This window comes from Centroberyx affinis, unplaced genomic scaffold, assembly GCF_046629955.1.
Source record: "Centroberyx affinis isolate AG114_WGS23_722 - 3 ecotype Tasmania unplaced genomic scaffold, CSIRO-AGI_Caff_v1 ptg003326l_1, whole genome shotgun sequence".
In the NCBI taxonomy this organism is placed as follows: Eukaryota; Metazoa; Chordata; class Actinopteri; order Beryciformes; family Berycidae; genus Centroberyx; species Centroberyx affinis.
The window spans coordinates 7,501-34,015 of record NW_027281327.1 but is presented as its reverse complement, the minus strand read 5'-3'; the positions used below and the strand labels follow the sequence as shown (position 1 = coordinate 34,015).

General features: G+C 42.4%; 1 protein-coding gene across 2 annotated transcripts; it reads left to right on the top strand.

Annotated features, from left to right (window-relative positions):
• Positions 1-55: 55 nt before the first annotated feature.
• dpf3 (double PHD fingers 3) lies at positions 56-25,028 on the top strand. Of its 2 annotated transcripts, XM_071538674.1 has the most exons (12): positions 56-138; positions 10,525-10,685; positions 12,316-12,423; positions 15,260-15,393; positions 15,846-15,941; positions 16,343-16,415; positions 16,989-17,030; positions 18,789-18,926; positions 19,073-19,201; positions 22,440-22,552; positions 22,958-23,039; positions 23,205-25,028. In XM_071538674.1, exons 1-12 carry the CDS (start codon positions 107-109, stop codon positions 23,270-23,272), a joined length of 1,176 nt encoding a protein of 391 aa, XP_071394775.1. In that variant the 5' UTR covers positions 56-106; the 3' UTR covers positions 23,273-25,028. The 2 variants fall into 2 exon arrangements, with proteins under 2 accessions (XP_071394775.1, XP_071394776.1); XM_071538675.1 differs by lacking the exons at positions 22,440-22,552; positions 22,958-23,039; positions 23,205-25,028 and adding an exon at positions 20,373-21,184.
• Positions 25,029-26,515: the final 1,487 nt, after the last annotated feature.

The window sequence follows — 26,515 nt, the reverse complement described above, 5'->3', positions numbered from 1 at the left end:
TATTGGTAGGGAGCACAGTGACCAGGACCGCATTGGCTGTTTTTTTTTCATAAGGGTCCCAAACTACACCGGGATTTGGAATATTACGTTACAGTCCTACAGGAAAATGGCGACTGTCATTCATAATCCTCTGAAATCGTAAGTAAACTATAAAATAATCCATCAGAAAATATTGCATAGTTTGAATGCATGTAGTGATTGCGCGCAAGATTCATATAGGGTTAAAATGTGCGTGTAAATAAAATGCACATATTTAACACTTTGCCATCTACTTGGAGAATCTCCGTGTGTGTTTAATGCAGGTAGCGTACTTGCTGGTTTGTGGAATAAAAAGCATGCACTCACACACAAGCTGCAGAGGAAAATGTCTCTAACCCGCGCGCAGATTTCTGCGCTCACTCACATGCACTTGGTTTCACTTAAACAGAAAGTTGCCATTGGGCACATTCTCCGTTTTAAACAGAAGTTTGTGAGGCTCTTTGTCAGTCCTGGACGGATGTATTTCCATAGGTAATTGCATGCAATTAATCTTACAATGCGCACATTGAACGGACGACGCTCGCTCTCTGCACGGCTCATGTTTTTCCTGCGCCTGTCAAAAATACAATGCACAGCCCATCAATTGGAAAATATACAATATACAATATCAAGCTGCTTCCTTTGCTCGGAAAGGAAACGCGCGAGCTAAATCAGGTTTAGGGGTGGTGCAGAGTTTCTCTAAAGTTTTCATATAGCCTAGGTTTAAAAACATTTTACTTTTAACGGCACCAGTGTTTGATCTTGATAATAGGCGCACCTATAAACGCAGTTCGCTCCTTGTAATTTGTGAAAGCACTAACCACAGGGCCATATGCCATATATATGAAATTGTTATCTTTTGAGGAAATATGCAAAAAAAAAATTCAAACATGCAAATGCTATTATACCTTAGAGTTAGGAGACTGGAGTTATACCTTCACCAGTACCTCTCAGTATTAATGGGATAAGCATATATTCGTTTTAGTCATTTATAAGGTAGATCTTTCTTATGTTTGTCATGCATGAAGTGCATCTACACCTTTTAGCTTGATCAACTGTTTGCCCAATATTGGTGAGTGAGAAGCATGTGTGTCTTCCTGCTGGCTGACAGCAGATGTTTACCACTGTCATGTGGAATGTGGGGAGAGTTAGACAGTTATCACACAGTCTATTGTGCAGGAGGTCATAAAAACTTTGCATTCTTTGACAAACAGAGCAATGAAGGTTTTTAACACAGCGTGTTTTGACAGGAAAATTGGTGGAGTATTATGAGCTGAACACAGTTTGGTCTGATGGTTTCAAATAAGCCTCAAATAAGCTCACAGCATATGGCATCTACCTCCTTTCATACAAAGGCAATCATGCAGTGTTCTAGTTTTGCAAGAGATGTTCTTTTGCAATTGGAAAGAAATGTTTTCAGCTGGTTGCCATTGTCAGTCTTCCTCAGCTGTCAGGCTCTATAAAATTGTGTGGCCTGCTAAGCCTTTTAGAAAGGCATTATAATAATATGCTGAATAATATATTATGAATCAATATATTCTGAGGACAGAAAAGGAGTATGAAATGTTCCTCAAGTGAAAAGATGCTCTGTGTTGTAGTAGAACTTCCTTCTGTTGGCTACCAAAAAGGTCAGACAACAGACAGCACTTCAACATTATTATTGTCTGAGATGCATTTGTGTCAGTAACGGGAACATGGCATTAAACTGTGTTCTAGCAAAATAGATTAGGCTGTAATGTATGTGTGTGTGTGTGTGTGTGTGTGTGTGTGTGTGTGTGTGTGTAGCAGCAGATTAGGAGCGTCCCACTATCCTCCTGGGTCCATCTGTTGAGACAGAGGTACATGGAAAGAAAGATGGACGGATGGTGGGATGACACAGACAGGGAAGGAGAGATGGAGGGAGGGAACCCCATCTGCCCCCCCCCCCCCTTGCCCCCCTAAAAAAGGGAAAATGGTGTGTGTGTGTGTGCGTATGTCTGTGTGTGTGGCAAGGCTGACTCCATCTACTAACACACATAGACACACATGCCCCAACCTATATCATAAGACAGAAAATTGTCATAAAATGTTTGTGAAATAATAAAATATGTTGAATATTAGCCTGGCAGGTGAGTCACATATCATTGGAGCAATAGAGAGAGATTCAAAAACGTACAGGATTGTTAGTTTATACGTGACAACATCAAGTTACATATGAGTTATTACCATGGGAAATAATATTGTGGTCTACTTTCCAGCCAGTGCAATTGTTTGAGTCCATTGTTTGTGGAAACAATAAGAAAGACTTGTCCTCTGTCCCCAGGATGTGGCTGGTAAATCATATGCAGTCAATAAGGGGAGGATAATAATCTAGGCAGCTCCCCTGCCAGTGCAGAGCCGTCTAAGATGAATTACAATAGTCAGCAGCTGGCATTAAATACGTCTGGCTTTCTAGACTCACTCACTCATGTTTATCCATGCATATTTACTTGATTTATTTTAACCCTCATTTTACAGAGAGGTTCTTTGTGATTTAAACCCGGGAGGCCGTGCAGGATGAGACTTAATGAGGAGCTAACATGAACAAGGTTTAGCTGAGCAGCATAATTCATATGCAGAGATGTTTTTTTTATGTGAATATGTGTCCTTTTACATTCTTTTTACATTACGTTTGGATTTATAATGAGGCAAAGAGCTCAGGTGGAAAGCCGTTGGGCTGTGTTTGCATAAGGATTGAAATAACGTGGGCTGAGATTTGGGGAAATGTAAAGGGGGCGGGGGGGAAGGGGTGTCTATGGGGTTGTGTGTTTATATGTGTCGTTTGTGTGTGTGTGTGTGTGTTTGTAGCATGCGTGGGTGGTTTTCTGGAGCCATGCACCCCTCCCCCAATTTGCGTGAGAGAGAGCATGAGTGAGTGATGGAGGGGATTGTCTGTCTGGCTGCAGTTACTGCATGCATTTATACTGCACTCTCAACACAGGGGCGAACCCTGGCCTTTGTCTCTCCGGGCCGAGGGAATGGGAATGTCCGGGAATGGTTTCCAGGCATAGGGAATTAAAATGGCCAGGAACATTTTTTATAGGCAGACTCCATGGAGTGATCAATCCTTTTTTTTTTCTTCCTGTTCTGCAGACGGAACTGGCACATGTTTCTCTCCTTATATGTGTTTGTGTGTGTGTGTGCGTGCGTGTGTGTGTGTGTGTGTGAGAGTGAGAGAGGGAGAGATTTGCAAGGGGAGAAAGGAGAGAAATATGAATGTATGTTATTGTTTAAATATATAGGAGAGTGTGTATGCTCCTAGTAAAGACATTTTTTTGGCTTGGAGATCATTTTTCTTATCCAAGTGATACCCCGCTGTGTGTAGTGAGTTACTGTTGAACCCAAGTCCCCCCCCACCCCCCTCACCCCACCAGGCTGCAGCTTCTCTGGAGCAAAATAACAGCACAATCTGAACCAGGGTTTCCCCTCTACCTCCATGCTATACCCCTTTTCCCCCTTTAGCTGCTTGCTGTACCCTCTTGCTTCCCCCTCAAACTGCACTCTGCACCCTTTCCCTTTTTTCCCCTTTGTGTGTCTGTTTTTGCACGGATTAAGTGTGTGTGAGTGCGCCCGTGCGTACACACATGCATGTCTGTGAGAGAAAATGAGTGTGACAAGGTTTGAAAGGGAACACGTGTGCCCCGGGACATATCAGACCCCTCCTCTTCCCTCCCGTTCTGTCTCCTTGGCTCCTCCCTCCTCGCCTCCCTCCTCTTTCCTTCTTCCCCTGCTCGGCCTACAAAGTGCCACAAAGACCCCTCTCAGTGCCCACATGTTCTTGCTCTGCCCTGTGCTTTCTATTCCATCCCCTCTCCAGCCCTCGTCTATGGCCTCTCCCCTAAATCCCAGCCAAAAGTGGAGCTCATCTCCTCACCATTTTTGGCCCTATTTCTTGTATCCGCCTGTCATTCACAGATACTTTAAAAATCCCTTTAAAATACTATTCAGAACTTCTGACAGGCAGATCCACAGGGTTTATTAGAAGGATATGTGCGTGAAGGAATTCAATGTCCACTTCACTGCTGAAGAGGCTTGCATTTAGCTCTCTGTGCAGTGTGAAAGAGTTAGCTGGATATATAGTCTTCTATTTCCTCTGACTCAGTGATCTGCAGCTGAGAGTGAAAAGCTACCCATAAACTTACACCACAGTGATGCTGTAATTAACCAATCACTGACTACAACATGACTACTGCTACTACCACAACTACCACTACTACTACCATCTATAATAAAAAACTGAAAATATGCCAAACTTTGTTTAGTATTTATTTAAAATCAGAGTTTACAAAGTGCTTTGCGAGAAGGCATAAAACAAGAAGTGTAAAATATATAAAAAAGGAGGTAAAAGTTGTACAAGAGAAGTTAACACTGAGGTGGCCTGTATGCCTCAAAGCAACAGGGTTGTTTAACTCCTCAAGACGTTTGTTGGTGATTGACAGAAATTCACATCGAGGCTGTGTAAATAAGCAGACTTCTGACTTTGACCAATTAATCTAATTGGGTGTCTCATTTTGTGCTAAACAGCAGTGAGAAAAATTTGTTCCACCTCCCACTTAATTAGTTGATGACCTAATGCCTTTTGCACGTTGCCAGACTCCAGAAGCTGATGTTAATTTTTTTTTTTTTTATATATATATGTATTTTCCAGGAAGAACACTAAAGGGAAACATTTCTGTTTTCCCCAAGCTTTACATGCATGCAACATGCAAATTTTCACATTACAATAACAATAATACATAGGATACATTATATATTATAAGTCTGTCAGCCTGTGATTCTGTGTGTAAATGCCATAATCCCCTGTTTGCCTGAAATTGATGTGTGTGAGGTGTAGACATTTGCTGTGGGTGTGTGTCGTATGGGTGCATCCAGTGGTGATCTGGGTTTGGCCACAGTGCAGGGAAGTCATAGCAACAACAACAACAACTGGGGAAAGTAAGAAAAAAAAGCAACAAGAAAAGAAAGTACAGGGAAGCTAAACGTGCGGCAGATAAGACTTTCAATTCACGTTCAAATACTTGGGGTGAATGTTGGCTTTGCTTTTTTGTATTGCAGATTGCCTGCGTTTGCTGTCTGCTTCTTCAAGGCCTGTGGTGGCTTTATGCATGTTGTTATCTCAGCCTCAGGCTAGATAGCTCATCAAGATGAGTGACAAGTTTTAGGATGGGAACTTGACCAACTGAGAGGGAGCAAAAGTCAAGGTGAAAAGAAGCATATTGTAGCTTTGAGCCAGCACAGATGTGAATAGGAATTATGATAACCATGTGATAAATCTGAATCCGTGCTGCAGAGTTAGGGTTAAGCACTAATGACAATACCAGCATTAGATACTGGGCCAAACCATATATAATGTATCAGTATCAGGAGAATTTCACAAAAACTAAAAGACAGACAGAACGTAGCGAAAGGGGGAGGGAATATGGTGTAGAGGCGGAGATGGACATATAGAACTGGAGAGGAGAAATATGACCGTGATTAATTATGTCAGTGATTAATTATGTCAGTGATTAATTATTTCATTGATTAATTATTTTAGTTAGAGAGGAGGAAGGGGCGGTGCTGTCAGTGATACAGAAATAAAGGAGAAATGCATAGCAGATGAGAGTAAGATTGATGGAGAGGTAAAGACAACAGCCATCCAAACAGAGGGGCTGATAAATAGAGCTTCGCTTCCACAGAGAGGATTAAGTGGGCTTCAGTCGTCTCGTCTGTTTGAATATTCATAATGTTCACAAGCTCTTCATTGGGAGTGGGACGCTATTGGTTCGCTAGAGGCTTAGTGCACATGAAATGCAATTAGCACCTCAGCTGTCCAATGAAATGTCTCCTGGCTGCGATAAATCATTCATAGGCACCTGTGAAGGGTGAAGGCCCTTGATGTCCAAACACAGAACAAAAAGGGGGGAATTCAAAGAGAGAGAGAGAGAGAGAGAGAGAGAGAGAGAGAGAGAGAGATACAGGGAGAGAGAGGGAGAGAGAGAGAGAAGGCAAGGTAGTAGAATGGCAGAGGATGGACAATTTCCTTCCCTCTCTCCTCTCCTCTCCTCTCTCTTTCCCACTGTCTCTATACAGTACACTGCAAAAAATCTCCAATTTAATAAGTTCATTCAGTCTATTGATGAGTCCTTAAAATAAGTGAAAAAAATCTATCAATGGGGTTTGATAATGTCACTTTTTTCCAATGCAAATCAAGTTGTTTCAGGAATTTTGTAAAAACAAGTGTCATTTTCTTGACAGTAATGCAGTGATCTGCCTTTTTCTGACACTCATTTCTAGATAATTCCTGCATTGGAAACAAGGAGTTGGAGTTATCTCACCTCACTGGCAGATTTTTCTCTTGGTTTAAGAAATCAGATTTAAAGGATAAGGCCGGTGTTTTTTAATGCATTGCTTACCGTCAACAAATCCTATGAAAATAACAAAATCAACAATGCGTTTGCTCTACTCTCGTTACTTTCTGACTTCCCACGTACCGTTTTTAGCCGTCAACCCGGAAGTAATTGGCTCCAACTGTAAGCTAAAAACCTTGAAATACAGCTCACAAAGACATAGTTTCAATTTTAAAAATCGCTGTTACCACAAAAAGTCAAGCTATTGTAGTTATTACCAAATCAAATTCAAATGGGAACAAATTCTTCATTACGCTGGGGACTATTTTCGGTGGAACTACTTTCCTGAGATCGCAAACCTGTTTACAGCCGGCTTATTAAGTTGTTTGAGGAAAAAGACAGTTGGCCCGGTGCATCGTGATGACGGTAAGTAATGCATTAAAAAACACTGGCCTTATCTTTTAAAGGCTGAATATGAAACCAAATGACTCGTTGAGATGGACATTTTTTGCAGTGTAAGCTTACCTGGAAACAGTGACCTGTTAACGATTAGCAAGAACAGATGAAATGGCAGTCTGCCCATCATCGCTTCTGTACTTGATAAAAGTGACCTTCACACACACAAAGCTCCTCTGTGCTAGTATGGGAACAATTCAGACACTGCACAATCTCAGTGGTATACACAGGCACCAACACACACACACACAAATTCACACACACACACACACACACATACAGCAACAGCAGATTCCATCAGTATCCAGGAAGCTGTTGACTGAGAGGAAAGTGTTCCCTGACATGCAAAATTCTACTTACATAAGCCCCATCACCAAGATCAGCCATACAGTGGAGAAATGCCTTAATGGGTACAGATAGGAACACAGTTTAAACCCGTACAGTCTATTGAGTCGGGGGGGGAGGGGATCTCAGGACACGCAAGCCATAGACAGATGGTCTTGGAGGCATACAGATACACACACACACACACTCTCGCTCTGTCCCTTCACTCTCACTGAAGCAACCACACACACACAACGCACAGACAAATACTACACACAGGCACACACACAAACACTTATGTAAGAGTTTATGAAGCTGCCTGGGGACATTATACAGACCCTTTGTTGTAGGAAATGGGACAGAAACATACAGGGAATATGGGATGACAGAGGGAGGGAGGAGAGTGAGGAAAAGAGAAAGAAAGAAAGAGGAGAAAAGCCTTTTAGTGAGAGCAGACACTTCTACAGTCAGGTAACGAAAAGTGACAGCGGAGATGATGCTCCACCTCTTGGAATGTGAATTATGTGACAGGCAGTCTCTTTTAGAGAGTTGGACCCGACCCAGACACTCTGCTGTTTTGTCATAAAAACACATGTCGCCAAGACACCAGCTGCATTCCTCATTTCTGTCGGTTTCTCTGCAAAAAAAACCTCAGCCAGCAACCACCACATGCAGCACCACTGTATGATTTTGGAGTGTTGTAAACCAGGTTTCACTTTTTACATGTTTGCTTCATCGCTGTTGCACTGCTACTCCACCCCTGTAATGAATTACATGGACTTGACTGGGACCTTGATGGCTTCTGGTGTACATCACTACCGCCTGAGTCCTAAATTTTCAGTCGACAAAGACGCATACTGTCTCACATATTGCTTACGGTCTGTTTTATAACCTGAATTTGTGTAAGAGGGTGATAGCTATGCCGTCAAGAGCTGGCCCTCCCTGACCCCCAGTCCAAAACCTCTCATGTGACAATGTTTAGTCGGTCACGCTAAATTCCTCTCCCGTTAATATGCCATGATCAAGGTACCTTGCTAAGATCAGGTTTATAGCCATTACAAAGTACAGCTGTATGAATGGATCATAGCATATTCTATTTTTAGTGGTATAGTTTCTCATCAACAGACCTGAAATCACTGCTCTAATTATGTGTACTGTAATTCATATATATATATATAATATATTATTTTTTAATTAGACAGATTTTCTGAGGCTTTGTCTAAAGATCATTGCTTTTCCTCTCATCTGGGACAAAGCAATGATGTTATTTATTGTGCAGTGCAGAGTGCATCCTTCTATTCTATTCTATTCTCCCCCCTCTTCTTATACTCTATATTATTATACTTTATATTACACTCTATATTCACTCACACGTCCACTATCCCAACATCAAAAGCATCAAATCTATCCATCTCTGCAGCAGCAATAATGCAGCGGTGCAAGAAGATTATAAACAGTGGGACTGTAATGGATCCCTTCATCTGTACTCCACATGACCTACTGTATGTTTCCATCTCTCTCTCTCTCTCTTTTATTCATATTCTCTTTTCCCCTGCATATCAAACACACTCTTCTCTTCTCTTCTCTTCTCTTCTCTTCTCTTCTCTTCTCTCTCTTCTCTTCTCTTCTCTTCTCTTCTCTTCTCTTCTCTTCTCTTCTCTTCTCTTCCTGTCTACTTTCCCTTTTACTGGCTTCCTCATCCATAGATGCAACACCTGGGTTCACTCATCGCTCACTGTCATACAAATACAACCCTCACCTCTGTATCTCTCTCTTTCTCCCTCTCCCTTTCCCTCTCTCTCTTCCCATTTCCCACCTTCTGTCCCGTCTTCAAACCCCCTCCCTCCCCTCTCTGCCTCCCTCTCTCACCCTTCTCCCTTCCCCCATCCTCTTCCTCTATCCACAACCCCCCCCCCCCCCCCCCCTCCCCCGAACACTGCACATCTTGTGAGATTCAGTGTGACCAGAGTGCTGGTCTTTGTCCAGCTTGGCATTCTTTACATATCTGCGTAAAGAATCCACAGAGGGCCCATCTCTGCTGACCCAGTCCGAGAGACAGGCAGAGAGACAGGCAGAGAGACAGGCAGAGAGAGAGAGAGGCAGGGAGACACATATGCACATAGACAGACAGATAGACAACGACATCCCCTCGTCTGGGTCCATCCCCAGCAGCCAGAGACCTTGGTGGCATCCTTTCCGTTTCCTTCACTGATCATGATGGTGATGTCGGCTTGTATGAAGATGCTGTCTGGATCAGAATCCCACTGTTCAGTTGAAAACCTTGTACAGGAGGCAGGCTTTCCTTTACAGTTGTGTCCTGTTTAACAAAGGTAACTAAAAGGTAAACTGTGCCCAGGGAGAGTTGACTATTCAGTCCACTGCACTTGGAGGTGCCATGTTTGCAAAAGGGACTTCATTTTGATCCTTTCCCTTTGTCTCTGTCTGTAATGATCTGAGCAGCAGAAGTGTTGACTCTGAGCCTGTGGGGGTTATCGATGGCTCTCATCCTGTTTTATACCCTGCAGCTAGCACAGTTGATGGATTGTGTGTGTGGGTTTGTGTGTGTGTCTCACATATGTATGCTTGCCCATGTCTCCATCTGTTGCGTGTGCTTCGATCGGTCACTGTCCCTCATCTATCTCTTTGACAGGATGAAACATTTAATCTATTCTCGTTCATCATATTTTCCTGCATGGGTGCGAGTTCAGAGCCCCTTTTACTCAACCTGAATAGACATTCCTTTTCAGCTCGGCTGTCTACTGCTGTTCCAGCTGATTTATGCAGCAAAGCCAGACTTTATGAAACAAACTGAACGAAATGCCGGAAGAAGTCCGGGCATGCGAGCGTAAGCCAGAGTAAACCTGAATTTGGACAGGCCCGCTGATGCCTGCTTTGCAGACCATACTAAATCATCAGCCTCATTGCTATTAACCACCCAAACAATGTTAACATTCACCTGATGGGCCTTTAACAGCAGGGATGACTAAACTCACAGAAAACAGCAAGCAGCTGCTGCAAATAGCCCGGATCAATGGCAAATTTAGCACTATAATATGCATATCGTATCATTAAATTGTGGCACACTTACGAAAGCAAAGGCCAACTTGAGTTTCTTGGACAAATAATTTTGGATTTATTTTCAATGAATGAGGTAATTATGATGTGATATAAATAATTATGAGGCTTGTGCAAGTAAATCTTGAATGATCATTGTTAACCGAAGGCCTGCCTGTCTCTCTTTCTGTCTTTCTGTGTGTGTTCCTTTTTGTGTGTGAATCTGTTTGTATACCTGCTGCCTTGTCTGTCTGTCTGTATCCTTGTATCCCTGTCTGTCTGTCTGTCTGTCTCCCTGTCTGTCTGTCTGTCTGTCTGTGCTCAGGCTGGGCGACCAGTTCTATAGGGAGGCCATCGAGCACTGTCGCAGCTACAACGCCCGTCTGTGTGCCGAGCGCAGTGTACGCATGCCCTTCCTGGACTCGCAAACCGGCGTGGCCCAGAACAACTGCTACATCTGGATGGAACAGCGCCACCGCCAGCCAGGTGCGAGACACTGCAGGGGCCTTGTACCGCGGCCCAACTGATCTACTGCACCATTTCTCTGCCACTGATAATAATTTTTAAGGAGCCAAATGACCAATGAATCAAATTTATCTACCAATATTTTTTTGTTATTTATTTGCATCACTTACACAAATTTCCAGGAAAAGAATAGGTATAGATAGATATAATTATATAATATTATAAAAATGGCCAATATATCTCCATAACTTGCTTCATTTTTGTAATCTGAATATGTAATCCAAGGATTACAGTTACAGTTACACCCCAACAACTTCTCCTGTCTGGTGGAATAATGTAAACATATGCACAGGTGTATATATAGAGGAATAATTGGTTAGATGGATAGATCCTCTCCAACTATCTTATGAGTTTTTCCCAGTACTGCTGCCCATCTCTCTTTTGTCCATACCATAAATTACCACTCCTGCTTTCTTTAAGATAAGAAAAGGCATATGGATGGATGGATGGATTTTCTCCCTCTGGAATTAGTCAAACAATAAACCCATCCATGCCTCTTTTGTATATTTCACAAGTTACCACCCCTGTCTTGCTGATTTGACCTGGGACAAGCAGTCCGAAAGCGATCCGCTCATCTGGGTCGCCTGTACAGCCAAAGGGAGCAATCTGCCTCTCACTGAGAGCCGGACACAAATAGACCGCTCTCCATCTTGTATGCAAAGCCCTTCAGGCCACACCCTATACTTTGTGGCAGACCCAACTCACATTATATGCATTTATTCTGGGTTTATCCCTCCCCCCTCCTTTCCTGGATTTTGTTTTCTCTCTACTCATGCTCTCCTCTCACCCTCCTTCCTTCTGTCCCTCCCTCTCTCTGTCCTTCCATCTCTCTCTGCCTCCCTCCATTTTTCTCCTCCATCTTCATGGAGCAATATTATGATGAGACACAGGAGTGGAAAGAGTAGGCTACCAAAATATTATACTAGAGTACAAGTACTTTGCTAGAATTTAAGTAGAAGCAAAATTACTCAAGTAATTTCATTTAAACAATTTAATCAAGAGTGCAACTGAAAATGTCCATCCCTATCATTCAATAACATTTCTACATTCTACGCTTTTTTTGCTACTTGCTATAGAGAGGCTATAGCAAGACTTCCGAACTAGCTAGACCACAACCAGGCAAACGCAAACCATATACTGTAGCTGGATGGGTAGCATTTGGCTAATGTTAACTGAGCTAGCATGGATAAATTTGAGCATTTACTGTTACAGTTAGTTAGCCTAACATTAGCTCCACATACAAAAAATAAAGTAGGAAAATAGGCTAGTCCAAGTCATGAGTTAAACAGCGGTTGCTGGGATCTGACCATGAGAGCAGGACTTCTCTGGCCAAATATATGGACCTTCAGCCCTGAAGTCAACACTCGGTACATATCAAGTGACAGGAAAACAAGACTAATTCACATTCAGTGTGTGTGTGTGTGTGTGTGTGTGTGTGTGTGTGTGTGTGTGTGTGTGTGTGTGTGTGTGCGCTTGTGTGTGTAGAGGGGTCTCAATGCATATTTTGTTAAAATGTCTGCTTGCCAATGGTTGTTAACATTCTTCCTGTGTGCCTGTGTGCCTGTGTGTGTGTGTGTGTGTGTGCGTCCAGGCCAGGCTGCAGGACAGATGTACACCTACCCCGCTCGTTGCTGGAGAAAGAAGAGGCGACTCCACCCTCCCCTGGACCCTCAGCTCCGCCTGTGTGAGCTCCGACTGGGTAAGACAAACAACACACATACACACACACACACACACACACAAACACACACATACACCATACACAGAGTTTAGCAGAGCACTGACATCATATGCACAGAGAAAAAAGCCGTAGCCATAGCAGTGACCCCTTTTCACTAAAACACAAACAGCATTTCAGTATTGATCTACAGCAGTTTTCCAATGAAAGCCCCTGTAACCAATGCATTCTCCCATTTTAGCAACTTATCCATTTTCAAATAACCTTCGCCTTAAAGCACATACATGTTGTGATTGTGCCCCCAGTCCCCCTGTTCAGGGCTTTAGGCGTGCTGAATGGCGTTAATGCTAGCTATCTGACCATCTGGCTCTGGTTAGCCTGTCTCTCTCTCCGGGTCTCCAGGTTCATTCTCCCCCTGAATCAATGCCTCCTCTCTCTGTTCTCTGGCAGTAGACACACACACACACACACACACATACACACACACACACACGCAAACACAAACACACACATACACACATCCCTCTCCCTTTCCTTTGCAGCACAGAAGCACCCTAACTGGGCCTCTATAATCATTTGTCCATGAGGCATTAGAATGTAAGTGAGTCCTATGAGGTGGAGGTGTGTGTTTCTCTCTCTCTGTGTGTGTTTCTCTGTGTGTGTGTGTGTGTGGGTGTGTGTGTGTGTGTGTGTGCGTGTGTGTGTGTGTGTGTGCGTGTGTGCGTGCATCCATGCATGCATATGTGTGTGTTATGGGGGGATTTTAGCAAAGGAATGCCCCAGGAACCTGATAAGGGGGAGAAATAAAGGCAAGTCTTTGTCTCTGCTTTGCCACACCATTGTTTCCCCTCGCTGTCTTCCAGACGCAATATAATACTCCGACTTTGTACCAAGAACGGTTCAGCTTTAAGCAGAAGACAGAATCATTTTCAGGAAAAAAAAAAAGGAACTCCCCAGAGCATTGGCCAACCAACCAAAAGCACACACAGGGAAATAAAACTAGCAATATAGCTAACAAGGACAGGAAAGCCTTTGTAGCTCGTGGTGTTGTATTGAGGGCGAAACAGTAGAAGTCTTCAGCTTTTTCAGACAGAAGAGATCCAATTGTGCCGTTTGGCCCAGATATCCAGATATCTATCATAACAGGAGAGAGGAATGTGACTGCTCCTCTCTCGGGCTTTTGGAAATGCTTTATGTTTATTTAATGCTTCCTGAGCTGAGAGGTTTGTGAAGATACACAGAGGCTCTGTCACAAGGTTACTTTGAAACAATCTGAAACTAGAATTGTAGGCCTATTCCTTGTTTTGTAGCTCCTTTGCTTTATGTCACAGCTCCAGCAGCCATTTTGCCTCCCTCCGTAAAAAAAAAACAAAAAAACACCCTGTTTAATTTGATTAGGGATACAAAATGGTGAATGCAACCCATCGTAGGATAGCTGACATTCAAAACTGTTTAAGAAACTGAGTACACATTGTAAAATCTCCTCCTCTTTTCTTCTCATGTACAAGTAGTGATGTAGTTCTTGTCCATCTTATTGGTTGCTGGGCTATGATGGCATTGGCCTATTGACTTTGAGCTTGATCGTGACATCACACACCTTTTAACATTCTGCTGGCCTGTGGCAGTGGGTTCAGATCAATATGATTTGTGTGTGTGTATGAATGTTTGTGTGTGTGTGTGTGTGTGTGTGTGTGTGTGTGTGTGTGTGTGTGTGTGTGTGTGATGGGTGTGTGTGTGTGTGTGTGTGTGATGGGGGTGTGTGTGCTCCTCCCTGGCAGAACATTCTGCTCTATTTCTCCCCCCCCTCTTTTCCCAGGGGAGTCAAAGGAAGGGTGAGGAAGAGGGGAGGGAGGAGGGGTGAGGAGAAAGAAAACAATCAAGGGGAGAAGAAAGAAAATGAGGAGGGGGGAAGAGGAGGGAGGATGCCGGGGGAGAACAGTGTGAATGAGGGGTGAGGTGGAAGGGAATTGGCTAGAGGAGGTGAGGAGACCAAGAAAGGTCGCGGGAGGAGGGGGGTGGGGGGGATACAATGAGCGCGAAGGGGAAAGGAAACGTCTAGTCAAAGTCAACCTGCCCACACAGACACAAAGAAAGTATGAGAGGAGGAGGAGGAGGAAGAGAGGAGACACAGAGAGGTATAGCGGCTCTGCATTCAATAAGAGTGGCTTACAGCCTCAGCAGCCTCGCCTCAGTCCCTCTCTTTCTTTTCGCATCCCGCTCTCATCCTGCTATTAGAGTTCAAAGGGGAGGAAGGGAGTCAACACTGAAAGTCACTGCGTCGAGTTCATCTCCACGGAAATGAAAAGGGGGAGACAGAGGGAGAGGAAGGGAGATAGAGAGAGGGAGAATAATTGAGAGAGAAAGACGCAGAAAGAGATAGACAGAAGAAGGGAAATGGAAAAACAGATAGGGATTGGGGCAGAGAAGAGTGAGAGATGGATAGAAAGAGTGAGAATATGAGATAGGGAGAGGCCAAAATCAGGGACTTAAATGAAAAATGAGCGTATATAAAAAACAGAATGTTCTTTTTTTCATTTTTGTTTGACCGTTTCATCCCTCGTTCAGAGCACCTGGTGCACCTCAGCTTTTATTGGTGTTGAATCTGATATTGGCACCGCTGTCCAGTCTAAATGAAAAACAGCTCTCCCTGCCACTGTAGCTAAAACTCCCTCTATATCCCATACAGATGTTATACACATACAGTATGTACTCATGAACACACGCACCTCACACACACACACACACACACACACACACACACACACACACACCTGCCCCCTCAAATACTCCTTTCTTTCTCTTATTCTCTCCTACCCCCCCCCCCCCCCCCCCCCCCCCCCCCTGTTCACCCCTTCAGAAGCTGAGCTGGCCCCCAAGCGGGAGGGGCCCCCTGGGGAGGCCACAGCCCTGGAGGCCCTGCTGAGGGGCGACGGCCTGCTGGAGAAAAAAAACAACATCACCAAGGAGGAGGAGACCTTGCTGGAAATACAGGTATTTTGTTGTGTGAGGCTAAAATTGTAATAATTGCACCTTTTCTGCCTTGGTATTACAGCAGTCACACATGAATACGGTATGTGTATTGTACTGTACTGTAATTTTTACTGGCTTCCCATGAGCCTTGAAAATCCTTGACAGTTTTCGGATTTGTGCAAAATAAAAAAAGATTTTAAAAGTTTTTGAAAATGAATGGATTTATCAATATGCCTCAGCTCTCTGGAACTCTCTGCACTAGCATCAACACTCATTTTCGTGAAGCTGGATCTTACTGTAACCTCTATGCTTTGGTTGAGAATCACATATTTAAATGTTTTCACCTCTGTGCCTGTCCTCAACATCAATGCTCCAAATGTCTTAGGAAAAAAGGTGTGAAATATCAACCCATACCTCCTTCTTGTCCTATTCACCCTCTTTTTCAACCTCTTTGCCCTCTGTGCCCTCTGTAGAGAGTCCTGGAGGCAGAGGAAAATGGGGACGGTTTCCATGATGATGAAGACTTTGAGGTGGATACTCCAAAGAAAAAGAACAGGAACAGAGGCAAAGTGAGTGTCAGAGACAGAGACACAGTGTGTGTGTGTGTGTGTGTGTGTGTGTGTGTAAACATGAACTAGCGGGAGATGAAAAAAGTGAGTGAGAAAGAGAGTGATAGCACAAGATAAAGATAAAATTTCATTCCAAAACAAGATCCACCAAGTGAAGAAAGTCAAATCTATTCTTACAAGATGTTACCACCATGAAAGCAGAACAGATTATAGGATATTATTAAAGTTGAGCCATATCTTCCGGAAGAATCATCCTTGCTTTTGAAATATTAATTGATGAGTTTTTGGCAGTGAAACAAATTCCAAAATGGATGTATGCTTTTTGGAATGAAATCCTAAAACATAAAGCGTTATTAAAAGAGTAAATTATTAAATATCAGAGGTGTATTCATTCATTTCAGGGCAGAGGATCAGGTCGCAGGAGGACAGAAGCTGTTCCCAACGATGACCAGGACAAACCTTACATCTGTGACAGTAAGAGAAAAGAGAACTGCTTCGCTACCTCTTTTCACATCTAGTGCCATCATGTGATCAGTAACATTAGTTTGTCACTGGGGATGTGATTGGGATCGGGAAACTTTCTTGTCTTTCACCCGGATGTGACCATTACAAAAGACTTTCTTTCATTTAAGTTAAGCTCAAGATTTTCATGATAAGAATACTTATTGCCAGGGAAAACCCCTTTTAATATAATTTAGTACAAGTTTCTCTATATGCCACCTCAAAATACTTAGAAAAAATTATAGAAACACATAGTAGACAGGTCATTTGCTTTCATCTTTCATTGATAGCCCTCTTTCCCTCTATTCCTAAAATATGAGCAGTCCTCTGCAGCATGAAGAAAGAGTTTGCTGTTAATCCAGACCTGACTAGCATGCAACTTTCATACTCGGAGAGAATCCCCTAGGAATGGATTGCCACGGGGATGTCGATAGAGACAGCTTCTCTGATTGAGCCTCAGACAAATGAATCTCATCCTTATTTTGTTTTGTCTTGTTCTGTCTTTCTTTTCTTTTATTGTTTGCTTTTGTGTCTTCTCTGTTCCAGATAGATACAAACAAAAGCATAACTCAAAAAGGGCTGAAGAAGGTATCTGGACCTGTCACCATCTTGTCTCTCTAGGGGGTTTTTATCAGGAGCCTTTGTGCTCATGGGCATCTGGTGTGGGAATGGCTGATTGAATGCTAATCCTTTGGAGAGATCTAATGCTTTAAATGCTTTATGCTAGTGGAGGCATCTCTTTCTGAAATCAGCGCAAGCATTGCATGACACTAACGCTATGCCATGTGCTTTAATGCTTGCTCATTGCAAGGCATGCGCCAATTATCTTTAAGCACCAGCTAAGCTAATGCTGCATTGAGGGATGCATGTTTCTTTGGCCGCTCTAGCTGTGATGTGAGACACCTACAGATGTAGCCATTGTAGAAGTGACATTTTACACTGAGACACTGAGAGGAATTTCTTGGAAAATTCACATTTTCAACAATTTTCAGCCATGGGAAGGCACAAGGAATGGTGTGGAAATCAGTTTATTGAGAGATTGAAGCTTTGAGTCACAATATTACTATTTGGTTACACTAAACTAAAGTTGAGAACGAACTGGCTGCAGTAGCTGCTACAGTATACGATGGGGAACTTCTATGATGGCTGCCGCTCTAATGTGCTCGCTGTGTACAGCACCCAGTTGATCCCAGGAACCACAACAATACTAGATTAAAACTATATGCAGTTTTCATGTTATTGGCACATATGGTGCTGCCATACCAATCCTATATTTATATACTGGGTTTGTGATTTCCTTGGATGGACAGAACAAAATGACAGCATGATAAAAGTCTCTTAACCTCTAACTTTTTGATGGTTTGTACATAATAATTAAACAAACAAAACTCACTGTTACCTATTCCCATGTTGTTACCCTGTAATTAACAGGCATTCCAGTTGATCTCCTAGAGCAGTAGTTATCAACTGATAAGTCTCAGTGTTCTTCAGGTGTTAAGTCAACCTAAAGCCTGATCTTAGGTTAGCTGTCTGTCCTGCCTGTTGTATTGCCTTAATGTAGCTATCTTTTAATCTTTTAGCATTTTTTCTTGGTGTTGAAGTGCTTTGCTATCTTTTAAGTTGAAGTGGTATTCTAAATAGATAAAGCTTGCTTTCACACTGTTTTAGCCGCTATCATATATGCTCACAACAACGCCCTGTCTTAAAGTGATGGAACAAGGAAAACAACTCAGCTTTCCTTTGACTACTGTATTACATCCCGTATTACATCCCATCATTTGATCCATCAATACTTTGTGTTTTGGGTGTTTGGATTATTATGGTCAGAAAGTTTAAACATTGTTGTTGTTTTAGTTTTGGGGAATTTTATATGTAGGTGATTTTTCGTATTTTTATATATACCTGCACAAGTGTGGTTAATAGTGCCCCCTAACTTGTCCTTACATTAATGTCTACAGCACACAATTGCAATTGGGAAGAAGAAAAACAGATACTAATTTGTTGTGCAACTTGCAAGGAGTATAAAACATTTAGGGGAGAATGTATTGGGACAGTCAAGTGAAACAGATTATTTCTGCTGTACACTTCAAATTTTTTATCTCACATAAAAGATGACTATGAGGCAAAGTGCAGACTGTCAGACATTAATTCTGGCAGTGTAAATGAGCATACTGTGAGTTGAAGTATCTGCAAATTTTCTTTGGCATCCTCCAGACTCTCTGTTATATTATAATTCAGGCATTGATGACAGTTGATCTTGAGCAGACTCTCAGTCCAATATAGTAGATGTTCTAAGTTATGATGGTTCTACGTGGTTCTAATGGACCTGGGATGTGTGATTTCTAGTCTGTGGAAAACGCTACAAGAACCGTCCGGGCCTGAGCTACCACTACACCCACACTCACCTGGCAGAGGAGGAGGGCGAGGAGGAGAAGGAACCGGAGATGACCCCGTCCCCTCCACATCGCTCTGACAACCACAAACGTAAGAGGCGGGCCAGCATGTCATTACATAGCGCAACAGGAATGCAAGTGCTTGCCCTGAAACGTCCAATTGCTTTTCCTGATTCAGAAAGCAGCTTTTGGCAACTTTGCATTCTCCTCCTCACATGTGTCTGTCCCCGCTGACAGCTCAGAAGGCCCCAGACGGCACCATTATCCCCAACGACTACTGTGACTTCTGCCTGGGAGACCAGGACTCCAACAGGAAGACGGGCCAGGCCGAGAAGCTGGTCTCCTGCTCCGACTGCGGACGCTCGGGTGAGTCGCCCCTCTCCACCACTTGGAGGGTCTCCATAAAAGCTTCAGGTTCTTTGTTCTCCACAGCAGTAATTTAGACAGCAATGAATGGACTGAGCTCTGTTTCCTTTCAAGAGAACCACATCAGTGGATTCAGAAGAAGTAGTTCTTATTCCAGTGATTCAAATAGCCTTGGTTGCAATAGCTAGAATACTAATTAGGAAATGAGTTGCCTACAAGACTCATAGTCAGTTTTGATTTGTGTCGACTGCACATCTCATTTTTGTTTACTTTTGCTTCTTTTTTATCCACAATCTTGTTCATGTGTATTTCTTGCTTCCTTGCTATATTTATCTTTGCTAGACTGTAATGGTGTCTCCCTAATGGCCACAAACCTGCTTACAACGTAAGATTGAGGACTGCATCAAATTTAGATTCAAATTAATAATCCTATAATTTGTAAGAACTACACTACTACTACATCATTACACTATTTAATTAGGTGTACACTATCAGTTATGGTGTAAAGAGGAAAACTAAAGGGTCATCTAATGTCCATGCAGTTCCTTCTGGTTGAAATCAAAAGCACAAATCACAAAAGCACAAATAAAAGGACAGCCTCATGTCATTAGTCGTCTCTGTCCAAACTGACCTGTGTCTTTACTGACAATGTAGATTTGATTAAACTTCTATGGTGTGCAGTGGATTCTGCTTTGATGGTGCTACTTGTACAGTGTCTTTTCAATGGGTTGTCAATGAGCCTTGTAGAGCCAACCGCAGGAACTCTTTGCATTTTTCCATTGAGAATTGATTAGTAGGGTCCGCTGCTTGCTTCCATCCTGCATGCTTCTCCATGTCAGCTTGTCAACACGTCCATCAGTAAGGACTTTTGCCTTTAGACGACATGCATTCACTCTTTCGTTCTTCAGTTTTCATGCATTTCTCCATGGCACATTTGGCTGCATTTTTGTTTCATTTTCCTTTTATTTTTTCATAATACTAGCCAAGGCTGCCTCTGTTGGACTTTTATGGAATCAATTCAACCATCCCATGCAATAACAGAGAAAGGTATTCATTCCAGCAAGTGAAGTGTTTTCTTGCTACGTTATAGAGTTGCTATAGTAGAGTCTGTTGCTGCGAGAGAGTGTATGGCCTTGTCTTTGTTGCTCTGACGCTGATGTTTTCATGGTAGCTGGAAGAGGAGGAGTGAAGAAGGATGGGAGGAAGCCGAGTGCGCTAGAAGAATTGTTCGGCAACGCGTCAGACAGCGAGGCGTCCACGTTTCATGGCTTTGAAGATACAGAGCTGGAAGACATTTTCTTTTCAGACTCTGATGCCGCGGCTGACAGCTGATAACAGGACCGCTCTCTTGAGTAGCTGGACCTCTATTTCCTGATTAGATGTTTTTGTTGAGGGAACGCTGGAAGACCGTGAAGGCACAGATTGGACTACAGTGTCTTACCTTGAAGGCAAAGTTCACCTCTTCCTGAAACACTTGGCGGATTTGTTTTAATCTCTTGGAAGATATGAAGGACATATATACCTTCAAAGGACAAGTAGACCCAACAGAAGAGATTTTTCTTGGAAATTTCGTCTTCCTGATGGATACAATGGCATTTTTTTTACCATGTTCATATGGATTTCATTGTTCAATACTAGAGATTTTTCCATTTTTCATTTACAAAAGAAATAAACACCTTAAACCTGACTGTATTTGCATAAGATAAACAAGGTTATAGACTAAACGTCATGGCTATAATACTGTTACCTCTGGACTAAAAAGGCCAAGAGAAAAAGGAATGATTGACATGAGGTCTCTATGGCAACATGAACATGAGTGACCAGTAATGTGGCAGGTGGAGGGATGTACGTGGAGTCACTCCATTGGCCAGAGAGGACAGGTAGCCGAGAGGTAAGAGCCAATCGGCATTCCTTTGCTCCTCTCTGTTTTTAGAGTTTAGGCCCTTTCATTTATCAATAGGCACCTGTCAAACACTGAGTAGAAATGTTTACTCTACTGCCCGCTGGTATGTGGAGTCCATTTAAACGGATAGGCCATCAAACTACCACGACTAATTTCTTTCTGATTCTAAGTCATCAATTCAATTTGGGAGGCGAGCAGCAGCATAAACATTTCTGCTTTAAATTCCACTCAGGTCGCATTTGTCTTTATTCACCTAACAGTGGCTGACAGGGGAAGCTCTCAGTTGAAAATGTTTTTCTCTCTTGTTCCTGGCTGCTTTCCCAGTCTAGATAAATCAATCATCCTTGATTATGGCTCGTTTATGGCTCATTGATACCCCATTGATACCTGGGAGATGCAGATAACACCATGCTTGCTCTGTGCAGATACTCACAGCACTGTAGTAGTCATGTGCTGTGGGGAGGCAATGTACTGTATGTAGAAATAAGGCTGTGGCAGTAGTGGTAAACAAGAGATTTTCAAGACAACTGTATTTCCAATATCACAGCTTTAGGAGATGTTTTGTCATTGGTGTAGCACTTCATCAATCAATGTAGAAGTATTACATGACTATATTTCCCAATACACACATCAACACATAAGATTACTGTTAGTAGCGTTGCCAAGAGAACATGCAAGTGTTTTTTTGTTGGTGTGTTTAGCTTGTAATGTGTTTTCTCAACATATAATCACTTGACTCTTGTGGCTAGACTTGGCTTTTGGTGCTAAATTCCATCCAGCTGTATGGAGTGTCAATAGTGTGGCGTGCAAGTCGAGTTGTTTATTCTCTCTCTGCGAATCAAAGACCCAGTTACCACTTACTGCTGGCACTGAAAAGACAGTAATCCTGTTATGAATTGGAATAATGGGAAAAATATGGGTTTCCTATATAGAGTTGAGGCTATTAAATGGTTGGCTTATTGATCTTAAGCTGTGCAGTGCAGGACTTGGAGAGTTCAATTCACTTTTGACTCAGTCATGCAGGAAATGGATTTTATGGATTTTCTTTAAAAAATAAAACCAGCTGTGGATAATGTTAACCACTTTTTTTGTAAGTTCATGTAAATATGCTGTGATGTAAAATTTGCGAGGATGCTGAATCAGCCATTGTATGTGTCTGTGTGGGCTGTAAGCACCAATTCACAACTATTCTAAACCCATACATACATAACTAGTAGTGCCTTGACGCTGGGTTGTAAACATTTTTGACAATCCACACTTTCAACCCTTCTTTCTCTCTCTCCATCTCTCCTTTCCTCTCCCCTCGTGTCACCTCTCCTCACCGCCCCTCCACAGGTCACCCCACTTGTCTGCAGTTCACGGACAACATGATGCAGGCGGTGAGAACGTACCAGTGGCAGTGCATCGAGTGCAAGTCCTGCAGCCTCTGCGGCACCTCAGAGAACGATGTATGTGTAGAGGAAGCAAGCTTTCTATGATCTTCTAAATGTAATGTCCAAAAATGTGAATGTTTGAATGTGATTAGATGCACCCTTTGACTACATTTTGAATGCAATTTGAATTTTCTTATTACCCCATGAACGTTCCACAGTCAGTTTTCAGCCTGTCACAGGCAATACATCAAGTTGGATTTTACTTACTTGCCATGCAAATTTTACACATGAAAAAAAATCACCCTTGATGTGAAAAGGTTTAGTGTCTCAGATTAAAAAATCATAACCATAAGTGACGGACTCAGTGGATCTGTTAAAGAACGAAAAATACTCTTATTTCCATAAAAGCAGTAAAGCACAGCAGTGAGTTGCATATAAAATATTGACATGTTGATCATGTGCCGCCCATTTGAACTGTAGGACCAGCTGCTGTTCTGTGATGACTGTGACAGAGGATACCACATGTACTGCCTGAAGCCCCCCATGACCCAGCCGCCCGAAGGTAAGGAACAATACCGGCTCAGAAGAAAAATGATATCATATCATGTATGTTTGAAAGAGGCCATGGCTATATATGGCTCAGTGAGAGAGAATTCAGCCTCATCTCTCTCTCTCTCTCTCTCTCTCTCTCTCTCTCTCTCTCTCTCTCTCTCTCTCTCCCCTTCAGGGAGCTGGAGCTGTCACTTGTGTCTGGACCTGTTAAAAGACAAGGCCTCAGCCTATGGAGAACCATAATGCCCTGGACATTCCTCTCAATACACACCAACACATACACACACATTCACACACACACACCAAAAATGTACCCACAATTACATTAAACGATATGACATGCATGCATATTAGTATAAAATCCAAGCTTTCTCTCAGATAGAAATGAACACACACATACAGACACACACACACACTCTCTTTGTCTTTCTCTCTCACACACACAAACACACACACACATATTATACACAGTGCATTAGCAGGCTCAGGGCAGTTTCCTGTGTGAGGAGCAGAGATCCTCTACCTCTCATTATAGCCAAGCAACACTCCAGATGCAAACATCACTAACATGCAATCTCACTCCTAAGTCGGCTAACAGCATGTCTGCCGCTCAGTTGTTTCTCTACCTCACCACTCCACAGCAAACGGCAAGAAGCCAAAGCAAGATTGATAATACTGTATACAGCAAATGCTTTACCTCTAGACCACATGCTGTCATTTAAAGGCACAGGACAACTTTGAACCAAACATCTGAAATGTGAGGAAGAAGGACGATTTCTTTCCCCCCCCGATATCATCACTGTCTTTCAGTATTATTTGGAGGTTTCTCCCAGAGGGTTTGCTAAAGCATGTTCACTTGCTTCACTTGCTTCACTTGCTGCACCAGATCTACAGTAGGAGTATAGTAGGGAGAAACTGAGTGGGTTTGATTAATGTCTGTTTAAATTCCCCTTTCCAATTCCACTCCTCTCCTGTGTTTAGACTTCACAGTGACATTCCTATTTTATATCTGGACACACTCAGCGTTAGTTGTACCATCTTTCACGGGTTTTGTCAAGCATACTGGAATTTATATCCACTGCTAAGAGGAAACGGGGAGATGCAGCAGCCTCAACTATCATTCCTTTTTGAGCTTGGTGACATTTTTAATCCACGTCTGTTTTCTGTATCCTTGCGGTTGCCGGGATACCAAGGTGCTTAATGTGACACTTTACAAAAAAAACCCATAACATTTCTTTATATAGAGTGAAACACTTATTTATGCATTCTCGATAATGGTCTATACTGTTGCTGTCAATGAGATCATTACTGTTGCTGTAGATTAACCAGTGCAACATATGTATTGTCAAACCTCCATCCATGATTATGTTTAACAGGCTGTGTTGTGAGTTATGTTACATGTGTGTCCTGTTTGGGAGCTGGCACAGCTTATGCAAAAAATAAAATACAAACCTTTTAAGTTAATGTCAGTGACAGTTATAAACAGAATATTTTCAGGACATTCTGTGTTTGTATTATTGTGAGTAAATGTTGATATGCTTTATTGGCTTCCCCTGAACTTGGTTATTATTAAAAACTTGGATGCCCCCTATTGTTTTATGTACTGAGAATTGAGCAAAATGTTGGTAGCACTGATCTAATGCTCTCTAAAAAACATGGATGATAAATTACAGCCCTTAAAGTGCACACAGTGTGCTAAATACTGTTGTTTTAAATGTTTTTTTAACATGAGATAGTGAAACTGCATAGCCTTGACAGGATATCACATTCTGCATATGTCTTTTGTTTTGTGAGATTGTATTTGATATTGTTTTTCCACAGACAATCATGAGCTAGCATAGAGGCATGATGTTGATAACATGTGAAAGGTTTTATTGTGCTTCCCCATGGCGATTATAACAGCCCCTGTATCTACCTTTTGAAAAATGTCTTCTTATTTGATACCATCACCTACACAAATTCAAGATCGTACAGTATGTTGTATTTTGTTAAAGTCAATGTTACATTTTTGTGTTGAAATAAAGATTTTTCCACAAATCTCATTTCCTCACATGTCATCTTTGGGTTGCGTTGTGAAACTTTTCCAGACATCCACCTGTTTCACATTTGACTTCGAGAAAATTGTCAGCAACAGTTTGTCAAATATTTCTGTTCCCTCTCAATAATCCTTTGCCAGTAAACCCTAAAAATAGAATTGAGAGATTGTTGATAGTGATCCGCATTGTCTGCTCATGTGGCTCTTAGACTGGCCATGATGACTGTGTCTGATATGAATCCTTTGCAACCTAATGGACAGATCAGCTTTCATTTTCCTTTCATTTTACCCCAAAGACACCCTGGTATAATACTACAAAGCGCAGCTACATCACATCCTGTGTAGTGGTGAACATGTTTTTTACATGTTCTTTTTCTTTTACACTGTTCTGCCAGTGTCTCTAATGGGATCAATACCACACATTTTTGTATGATATTTTTTCACCACCTAGGAGAGAATGAGAGATGAGAGAATAAATGAGAGAAATGAGAGAATAGATGATTATGGGAGGTAGTATTTCAATATTTCCATCATATAATCACTTGTCATGCTTGGTAATGCCACATGGTCATGCTAGGTACTTACACCATATAACCACTAGAAGCTTGGATAGCATTTACATCAAACGACCACTAGGGGGAGCTGTTAGACTGGAGAATGAATAGAGCAAAATCATCCACCTGCAACAGCCATGATGTCAGTGACCTCTCTTTCCACATAAGTGGCGCTCTGAGCTTGCGGCTGCCTGGATATTCGTGTACTCATATCAATCTGAGTCTGTGGATTCTGGCTCAGATCTGATTTCATCTGCTGAAGACAACGCAGTTACTAGTATTGCATCTCAGTGAACTGAACATCTGAACATTACACTAATCTACTCATCTTTGTTGTCCAGCTTTTCTTTGCCATTTCTCCCTCTAAAGATTGTAAAGAGAGGACACTGATGACTTACGCTTCAGTGCATGATCTCAAGTTAATCAATGTGACGCCAAATGAGTGAGATGATGATCTTCTACAGTGTACCTACTTAGTGGGATTGATTGTCTTTGCATAACTGCTCCAAATTCATTCTGTAATGAGGTTACTGTGGTCCAAGACAGACTTGCTTTGACTGCTTTTCTTTGGCTTCTATTTACTTTCAGTCCCCAGTAGAATTGTGATGTCCGGTGAGAAATATTACATGACTGGGGAAATTATGTCTCTGAGTCTAAAATAGCAGCATGTCAGTTAATGGATCCAAAGTGTCTTACAGTAGCATGAGCGCATGCATTTTGAGCATGGGTGGCCCCAGAGGCAATCAAACTATAGTGCCATCCAACTGGGCTTCAGGACCACAGTCTAACCTTTGAACCTACCCCCTCCCTCCACTCACCCACACACACATGCACGCACACACACACACACACACACACACACACACACACACACACACCGCATGTTGAGGGCGGTAA

Excerpts from the sequence above, each read along its gene's own strand:
- dpf3 (XM_071538674.1), top strand. The coding sequence starts at position 107 with ATGGCGACTGTCATTCATAATCCTCTGAAATC. Across the intron at positions 19,202-22,439 it reads CTCCGACTGCGGACGCTCGG|GTCACCCCACTTGTCTGCAG; the intron begins GTGAGTCGCCCC and ends GCCCCTCCACAG. Across the intron at positions 23,040-23,204 it reads CATGACCCAGCCGCCCGAAG|GGAGCTGGAGCTGTCACTTG; the intron begins GTAAGGAACAAT and ends TCTCCCCTTCAG.